Below are 10,317 nucleotides of genomic sequence, written 5' to 3'. Positions count from 1 at the left end.
TATCAATATCTAATACCACATTGGGGAAAATAATGTTCTTTTTAGCAATGTCATGTGACCCCTTTAAACTGAGATGGGTTTCACTTTCACTTCATGGGTTTAAGAGCACTTGAGAGGTGCATTTTTCCGCCACCTACTGGGATGGGGTGTGAGGCATTGATGTTGAGAAAACTGTATGTGTACATATTCAGTCAGTCTTAAATCCTGATTATTAACTCTGTATCTTTTAAATATTTAAACAGTATGTTGAACACTGTTGCATCGTTGTTTAACAAATTCTTCAGTAAAAACTGATTAACTGAATGATTCTAGGAGCCTCTTTAAGTTGCAATATTTTGTTGTTATCATTAAGCTACACTTTATTAGAACTGTTTCAGGGTGATTTTGGTGGAGGACCAAAATAAGCTGATTGCACCAAACCTTTTATTAGGCATATTAAAAGCTGGCCTTGATTGTTTGATTGTTTCTGTACACTAATGATGAAATAGTTAAACATACAGTATGAATGGCCGAACTGGATTAATGAACTAATTTAAAAACATGGTTTACATCAGGCATTTTTAAAGGTGCTGTATGTAGGATTGACACGTACTAGGTTGAACTAGGTATTGCAGTCCAAATTCAAAATACTGGTGAGGGTTTTTTTTTTTCACCCGGCCCCTCCTCCTAAGGCTTGACGCGCACGCAGGTTGCCAGATTGACGACACCAAAAGGAACGACCACACTTAATAATGAATGAAATGAAATATGCTGTGTTTTCCACCAACCGCCAACCCAGGGCTGCCGAAATACAATTGGGTAAACTGGCAGTGGGCGGGTTTCCCAAACCAAAACAGAGACCGACATTCCGGAACGCACATTTTCAAAGGAGAATAATTGACTGAAGCATTGTTTTTTTCAGATAAACAAGTATGTTAACTTAATATGTTAATGTTAAGCAACCTTGAAAACTTTAACAGGAGTCTATGTGTTACCTTGTGATCATCAGTTAGGGGTCAACTCTGAGTCCATCAATAAGTGTGAATAAGTCCATGTTTTAGGAAGGCTCTCTTCCCATTTTTTTCCACTCTTTGAATTAAATGTGCATCTCTTTACACACTCTTGCCTCTCTTGATTTTTTGCATTGCAAACTGGATGATCACTGGCCTGGGGTAACTTGTTAATAGCAGCATTGTTTCTTCTTCCTAACCGATGCACAGTATCCACCAACTGCCAGAGCTTCTCCACTGGCCTCGGCCACGTCTGTACCATGACATCCAACCCACTTTAAGCAGAGCTAGATGAGTCAGAGAACCAGAGGGGACCATTTTTCTTCTTCTGTACCATGACATCCAACCCACTTTAAGCAGAGCTAGATGAGTCAGACTGCTTCACCACCTCTGGGTGAAGCATCTATTCCCCGGGCCTTGGCAGGATGTCTGCTCCCATATATATATAAGAGACCGCTGTGATGTTGGTGCGCATCTGCACATGGCAATCTCTTGGGTCTGGGAGGAAGTGTTTCAAAGCTAGAAACATGACCAGCATCTCCAGACAACTTATGCACCATGTGAGATAGATCGGGACCCACCAGGGTGGGGATGACCCCTTTAAACTGAGGCGGAGGAGACCTGAACTGGATTCTATAGCCTCACTTTACAGTGTGCAGGACCCACCGAGACATGTTTGGCAGTAGTTTCCACACTGCAAAATAGTCTACTAAGGTGTAATCAGAGCAACTAGCTTGGCGCCCTGAAGCGGCACACCGGCAGGGGATGGCCGGACTAGTTGCTCTAGAGACCTCTGTGAAGGTGGTGGTGACCGTTTGTGTGGTTAGGTTTTCAGGGAGTTAATTGGGGGAGTTGTTGGTGGGAGACTGCTATGCCTGGAGCAGAGGATCTCTTGACGGCACTGAGGAGAGAGGGGCACCGTGTGATGCGGTGTACACCGCTTTTCCTCAGAGAGGCCTGCCCCCCGAAGTCCTACGCCATAAGCATCTATTTCATAAGTTTCTATTGAAACGACAGTCCTCAGACCCATGTCATCTCCTAAATGATGTTCTACTAAACTGGTAGAACCAGAGCCTGCTAGGCAGAACCCAACGAGACACGCTTGGCAGGGGCTCCCACACCGTCAGGTGACTCCTAAGGGAACCAGTCTCTCGAGACTGGCCGTTGGTGTAATCAGAGAGGCTAGCTTGGTGCCCTGAAGCGGCGAACTGGCAGGGGATGGCCGAACTAGCTGCTCTGTAGAGGTAGCGAGCCTCTTAGTACCACTGTGTTTCCAGACAGTGACTGGGAGGCATTGCCATAGCGTTTTCCGACACAGCTCAAGTTCCTGAAGGGGAACAACTTTTATGTACAAACTGATAAGCATCTTTTAAAATGTAGTCTTAAATGCATTCTAAATCATAAACATCTTAGACATCTTCTAAATGTCTATATGACATTAGACATCTTCTAAATGTCTATATGACATCCGGTAGGAAACATAGAGAGGCATATTGCAGACACTCTAAAAAATCTTGCAGATGCAAATTCAGACATTAAATAGACGTCTCCATTATGTATGTGTCCTATCAGAGTACCTTATTTTGTATACATTCATTTATTTCTATTTAATTTGTTGGTCTTTGTATTACTTAGTATAATTAACCCTATAGTCACCTCAGGAATTTGGTGTGTAATTTAAACCACCCATCATAGGAATGTTGTTTTTTAGGATTCTTTTAAAGGGTTACAGGTGTTTATTGTGAAACTCTACTTTTACAGGAAAAGTAAGAACTGCATCCCGAACTTGTGTATGAATCACTGTCTTTTTTAATAATTAATAACTTCACAGCAGAATTAGGCGTAAAGAAAGTTTAATATCCATCTGTCTGTGTCATTCCCTCACTTCATTCTCAGTCACCAGAGCCCAGCTGTACAAAATTTGGATCAAATCTGGAAAATTGGTTGTTCAAAAAGAAGAAGAAAAAAGATTCTGATTTGGTGTTATAGCATTGGCATTATTATCTGAGCTGAAGAAAACTAAAGAATTTATACCCCAGGACTTCTGAGGTTTAGGTAACATTCAAAAACACAATACAAACTGTAACAAAGTGACTGTCAAAAACATACAAATGTTAACATGTTCCTCTTTTTAACCAACATGATTTCACCCATGCAAACAGTGGCACCAAAAAGTATATGGACACCTTATCCAAACAAAAAAAAACAACAAAAAAAAACACCTAAGTTGTCAATATAAATGCATTACAGCATTATATACTAAAAATATGCCCTATTTCTTGGTTCTTGCTGAACACCCGTTTTACTACTCTGTGTCTATTTCTCTGGAAATGCAAAGGGATGCAGGGTTTCAGTTTCGTATTTCTCTGGAAATCAGTTTTTCTGTTTTTTGTTTTTTTTTCTGTAAATGCAAAGGGATGTTGGGTTTACAATAACTTCAGGTTTAACCAGTTAATGACGGAATGGGGGTAGGACTTTTTTTTCTTTCTTTCTTTTCATTTTATGGCTATAAAATCACATGCTTCCTTTAACTGCTGCCCACATTTTGATTCTTAACAGAAAGGTAAGACTATTCATGAATTGTTTTGGAGTTTTGTTGCCTTATGAAAGTGTATTTAACATAGCATGTATTCTATACTATTTAATCAATAGTGCAAAGAATATCACTAATTGTGTTTGAAATGTAACCAAACTTGTAATTGTGCATACTACTGCATGACTGTAAAACAATCAGAGCACACATTAGTGTTTTGCCACAAGAGAGAATAAATGAACAAAAAAAATACATATTTTTTATTTGTTATTTGTATTTTTAACACAGATGCTGGTAGATACTGTTTTGGTTACACTTTATTTTAATTGTCCACTTTAGACATTCTACTAACTGTAAGTAACTTTGTAACTACATGTCATCTAACTCTCATTCATTATCAACTACGTGTCTACTAACTCTCAGAGCAGACTGTTAGGATAGGTTTAGTGTTAGTAGAATAAGTTGACGTACTTGCAAAGTTTCTTATTGTCAGTGTGTTGTATGTTGTGGACCCTTCAAAATAAAGTGTTAGAAGATATTAAGCAGACAGTCTACTAATACTCTAATGACTTCAAAGTTACTTACTGTTTGTAGAATGTCTAAAGTGGGCTAGATCGAAATAAAGTGTTACCATTATTTTCATTATGTTTGCCTTAGTTTGTAAGGCAGAACATAAAGTAACCATGGCAATGATCAAATGAAACTGTAATCAACCCTGAGCAGGAAGCATTGCTTCCTAACTTTCATTTTCTAAACAATGTATTAATTGTGATTACCAAGACATAACCTCAAGAATGAAACCACCATATAAATGCTTTGCTGCCTAGGATTGTTTGCATTTTTGAGGGTTAATTCATTATAATCAACAATTAAAGTAAGTAAGTTAGTCTTAGTAAGTCTTAATAAGTAAGTCTTTTTAGACGCACAATCATAAAAATCCTGTAATTCCTCCTTGCCAATTTTATTAAATAAACAAAATAAACCTTGTGCAGGTGAAAACTGCACTAAAAAGAAACATAAGTAAAAGTTGTGACAAATCCATTCAATCATAAAATTTGTCAGTGGTGTTACTGGGTGCTATTGCTATTTCCAATAATAAACTAAACCAACATTAAAACAAGAATATTCAGACCCTTTAACTTTAATAAAACTTTTTTTTTCTTCTACCACACATTTAATTTGGCAAATGTGTATATGTACAGTTGTTAAATTTCACTTATTAAGATCATTGAGGTGTACAAAGGTGGACATTGTTTCCTTGTTTCCTTAACAATGTAGTCATTGACACCAAAGCACACCCAAGCAACCGTTAATGGTATGGAAAGCCAAACTGATTTTCAAGTATTCTAAGGATGTGAAGTTTTGTGAAGTTTTGTTGCAAGATATCAAGAATGATTTTTTTTTTTTTACTAGAAACAATGGCAATTCCTGATATCAGGAATTTATTTTCCACTAGTAAAGACATGAATTCTCGATATCAAAAATGAAATCTCGACTAGTAGAAAATATTATTTTTGTCATGTTTTCACTAAATATCACAATGATCTGCCATTCAAATTTAATCACAGACATCAAAAATGAGTTTCTTACTAGTGAAAAGTCCAGGTAAACATAGCAGCCCAATAATTACTTTGTTACTAATAAAAATATAAGAATAATCAGATAATTTATTGAATAAATTATATCAAGAATTAGTATTTCTAATTATTTCTAACTATTGAAAATGTAAATTTTGATATCAAACTTGCTTAGTATTCTGATGTTAAAATTCACGCAAAGCCCATTGTATGCTGACCCTTGTGTACTGTACATGTAAAATGTGGAGTAGGCTTTACTAGCAACAATCACATTACATATAGCTATCAGAAATAACATTTTTGATATCAAGAATACCATTTGCACTAGCAACCACACAATTATTGGTATCAAATATTTTACTAATTTGCATTTCTGATATGTGAAATTGGAATTTCAACTAGTAAATTAATTATTGATATCTCTTATTGCAGTTGAATGGTGAATCATTGTGATATTTAACTAGTGAAAATTACAGATATCAAGAATGATGACTTTTTACTAGTTGAAATCCATTTTTTTTATATCAAGAATTTGATCATCTGCATCATCGTCATGTTTAGGTTAACATTAGCACACAAGAAAATGTTAATTACAAACTACACAAAAAAAAACAATGATGGCAGTGGTCAGGCAGAGTTCAGCAAGCAACCAGAATTTTTGCTAAGTAGTGGATAAACAGAGAATCTTCCTCCCAAATTTTGAAGAGATATTTGGTTTTCCTTGATCATTGTTTTAGCATATTAAGTCCCATTATGCAGTTTTAAGTATTTTGGAATGTCTGATACATATTATATCTGATATATTTTAAGTCCTCTGAAATATAGTTTGTAATTAGCTGAAAATCTTCTCCTCCACTGTAACCACGAGCAGTAACAAAACAAACTTGAACAAACTATAACAAATATACTACCAATACATTTACAAATGTATGTACTTAATTAATTGTGTGCTCCTCATTTGAGAGTCACACTTGTGGTCTTCGTGTTCAGAAGTGACCGGACACCTGAAATGTAACTTTTTTTTCTTCAGTTAAATCAATCTAATATATTTTTATTCAATAATATATATATATTTTTTTTTTTTCCTTTGTATTTTGAAATAATTTTTATGGCACTAATTAATATTTATGCAATAATTATGATCAAATTTTCCCACTGAAAATAGTACAATTCCCACCACCACCCCCATCCCCAAATGTTTCCTAATTATTCTTCAATCAATGCAGTATTTCAGATTAAAATAGAGACTAGGCCTTTAAAATCCGATTTTCGAAGGCATAATAGCACCTCTTGGTGAGAGCAAAAAAAAACAAAAAAAACAGGAATGCTTTATCAGAGCTTAATCTTTCTGGGTCTGATCTGATTTTAACCTCTTATTTCATTCTTCTGGCTCAGTTTGGCTATATGGTAATAGCCAGACCAATTAATCTGAGTGTGTATAATTCTGTATGTGTGTGTGTCCGTGGCGCTATAACTTTGACTTTGAGTGTGTGTGAATGGATGTATCTGTTTTACACTCCTGATGATTTTGAAAGACATAAATCTATTTCTTTTTTATTTCTTTTTTCCATAGACAAAATTAGGAAAAGTCTGCGTGTGTGGGGAAAATTTGTCAAGGTTTCACCTGTAACCGTCATTCAAATGGAGTATTATACAGTCCCAAACAAATATGGTTCTCAGATTCCACTCCAGACTGAAGTAAGAGATAGACTGTCAAGCCTTGATGTTGTTTGGGGAAATATGTTTGAAGGTGAGGATATTGATCCTCAGCTCGTCTTGGAGAAGGAAGCAGAGTTCTACAGAGGAGCCCCACCACAATGGCTGAACTTCTACTGTGCTGAGAAAAACCATACACCTTTTGTTAAGAGGGACATATACACAAAAATAACAAAGCTTATACAAAAGAAAAGAGAAATAAACCATAGCATTTCCAGCATTAATCTCTTTCATCAACCAGGAAGTGGTGGTACAACACTGGCAATGCAAGTTCTCTGGGACTTGAGGAAAAAGCTCAGATGTGCACAAGTAATTGATTCAACATCAGATTCGAAAGCAATTGCGCAACAAGTAATACATCTGTTTAATGCGAGGAATTCACAAAACCAGAACACAGTCCTACTATTTGTGGACAACAAAGAGACAGAAGAAAATGATGACATGCAATTTAACTCCCTGCGAGAAAATTTGATCCAAAATATAAAACAAAGCAACATCAGCGCAAACGCTCCTGTGGTCATCATTTTGAACTGCCTTCGAAAAAAGAACAGAACAGGAAAGGAGAAACTAATGTTGTGTACAATGCTTTCGAAAGAAGAGCAGGACAATTTTAATGCCAAGCATACGGAGGTTTCTCAGAGACACGACAGACACAAGAAATTTCATGGCTTTAACATAATGCAGGGAAATTTCAGCCAAACTTACATTACAGAGGCCTGCGAATATCTCAAACCTTTAAAGACAAAAAAGAGACCTCGCAATGCTCAAATACTGTCTTTTTTGGCTTTGATGAACTCATATGCCCCAGGCTCATACCTTACTGAGACTTGGTGCCTAGAGTTCTTGGATAAGAAAAATCACATTTCTGGCCGTCCCACTTTGGAAAAACAAATGGGGACCTTTGCTGATCTTCTGGTCATATATTCAACATGTTCTGGAGGGGCCAAATCTCAGGACAGATGTATACGAATGGCACATCCAATGATCGCTGACAAGTGTCTATGGTTACTAACTGATGCTGGTGTAACCTTGAGTGATACAGCTATAAATCTCCTCTCACATTTGTGCCCTCAAACAGTCCAACCTTACTTGGTGAAAATAATTAAACAGCTGCTAAAAAAGCGTGAGAAACATCTGCCAAAAGATGAGAGAGAAGAAAAACTTCAAAAATTCTCCAACCTTATCCAAGATATTAAGGAGAAAGAAAACAAATCAATGTGTGTGGGACTGTTCAGACATGCAGCTAAGACGTTTCCACGGGATCCATTTATTCCACAAGCTCTTGCACGTTTTTACTACATTGAACTAAGAGATTATGAAAAAGCTGCATTATGGGCGAAAACTGCTATTCTGAGGGAACCAAATAATTCTTTTATCAGAGACACACTTGGCCAAGTCTACAAAAACCAACTGAAGAACCCAAATTTTGCAAAACTTTCTAAAAACATTTTACAGATTGGAACGCAAGCACTTAAAGCTTTTGAAGAAGAAGCAGAGACCGCAGAAAAGGAACTAGAACCAGGGATGCAAGAGGACGGTGTGACTAACATCTCTACTGTTTTTAATTACAGAGGGCTTTTTGGCTACATACAGGTAGCAAACACTATTTTCTACAAGCTAAAAAATGTTAAAACAAAATGGTCCAAAGTGCTCAGACGAGAAACAAAGTCTGACAGTTTAATCCACTCTGAAAAGTGTGGAAAATACCAATCTCTCCTCGCAAGTTTAAAGCAAAGAATTGAAGAGAAATTGATTTTTTTTGAGACCTTTCTAAAATACTCAAAGCCGAAGATTGATAAAAGTGAACCAGAGTACATTTGGACAGACATTGTGGACTGCTATGAAAAATTTATTACAAAAGAGCAACACTTTTGCAGGTCTTTTGCAGGTCTGCTTTCCACTTTAAGCCATATCACAAGTGTTTCTGACCTGGAGCAAATCACAGAACAATGGAGAGAGATTCATATGAATTCTCAAACTGAGAGTGATGCTCAAAACTACATTCTTGCCAACATCATCTTGAGTCAGAAGTCTGCAAACTCTGAAATACTCAGAACAGTGCCAGAGCTCCAGGACATATTACAGAAACTTTGGGAGAGACAGAACAAAAACGGAAGCCCAGAGTTTTACCTCTTGGTCCTTTTGCTGTTTTGGCCTGATGGTGTAAAGAAAACAGGCAACACACTAGACCTTAAAGAGTGTGTCCAATACATGCGTAAGTCATATGAGAGAATCTATCAGAAATACCTTCGCTTTCGCTACCTTGTTCCTCTCTTCTTCCTTGGGAATGGTGGAGGTTTGCAGAGACTAGTTCACCAGACTGAGTTCACCAGTCTTCTCGCTAAAGAGCATGAGACTGCTGAAATTAAAGGTCTTCAGCGTATTGAAGGGGAGATCAGAAATCATAAGGTGTTTGCTTTGAGAGGTAAAGACCAAATTGAAGTTTCACCTCACAATCCGGCCAGTGTGTACAATACAGACCTGGTCTCCTTCTACATTGGCTTTACCATCAGAGGACCTGTTGCCTACAACATCAGATATGTTAAGAAATGTAAGTTTTTATATTTATAGAACCTTTTTAGTTTTAGTTCTTGAAGGTTGTTTACTTCTCTCTCTCCATCACACACACACACACACACACACACACACACACACACACACACACACACAGCATCAGTTTGTGTCTAAAGTAAAATATTTGATTATCTTTTTCTTGCAGCTGCTCAGTTTGTGGACAAACACAAGAAGAATATCATTCAGCGTGCTGAGAAGGTGGATTTTATCATAGATGACCTTCGTCCACTGATTGGCACTGAGCAATACTCAACCATCATAGCAGCTTCAACAAACAATGAAAAAATGGAAAAACTATACTCTGTTCTGTCAGCAGGATATGAAATAAAGGACAACTTTTACCAGAGCCTTTTAAAGAATGAACGAGAACTTATTCAAGATTTGATTAACTTTGAGAAGAGTTCCAGTTAGTTGTACAGTGTGTTGTAATGTACAAATTGATACACTTTAAATAGTGCTGCACTGTGCTCAAGAAATATTAGACATTAATTGTAAACACTTCTGTTTTGCTTTTTGTTTTTTTGTTTTTGGTCCTAACAGACTTTAAAATCATAACCATCAGTGTATTCTGTGTCTGGCATGGACTGATAATACTTTTCAAATTTATAAGCACAGGTTTCAGGTATAGTGCATGGGTTAATGGAACTCTTTAATATTTTTATAATGCTCTTTTGTAATGATTTGTTGAGTACTTTAGTTTCTAATTATATGTAACAGCTGTAGCAGTTCATTTTTTTAACAATGTTTAGGAATTGTATAAATTGATCAATTAATACTTTTCACATAGTAATTTGGTGTAGTAAGACTGCATTTATTCCAATAAAAGCAATGATCCATAAACTCTGTTTATGTGGTTATATTTTGAAACAACAACAATAAGCCATTTAGAGAAACACATAACATGAGCAAACATATTGAAAATCTCTCA

General features: G+C 36.5%; 1 protein-coding gene across 1 annotated transcript; it reads left to right on the top strand.

Annotated features, from left to right (window-relative positions):
* The first annotated feature begins 6,277 nt into the window (after window positions 1-6,277).
* On the top strand, window positions 6,278-10,242 carry LOC109084613 (sterile alpha motif domain-containing protein 9-like). Its single transcript, XM_019099282.2, has 2 exons — window positions 6,278-9,366; window positions 9,535-10,242. Exons 1-2 carry the CDS (start codon window positions 6,504-6,506, stop codon window positions 9,798-9,800), a joined length of 3,129 nt encoding a protein of 1,042 aa, XP_018954827.2. The 5' UTR covers window positions 6,278-6,503; the 3' UTR covers window positions 9,801-10,242.
* Window positions 10,243-10,317: the final 75 nt, after the last annotated feature.

The sequence above is a fragment of the Cyprinus carpio genome, chromosome B22 (genome assembly GCF_018340385.1).
Source record: "Cyprinus carpio isolate SPL01 chromosome B22, ASM1834038v1, whole genome shotgun sequence".
Lineage (NCBI taxonomy): Eukaryota > Metazoa > Chordata > Actinopteri > Cypriniformes > Cyprinidae > Cyprinus > Cyprinus carpio.
The sequence above is the reverse complement of the archived record's forward strand: the minus strand, read 5'-3'. Positions and strand labels throughout refer to the sequence as shown.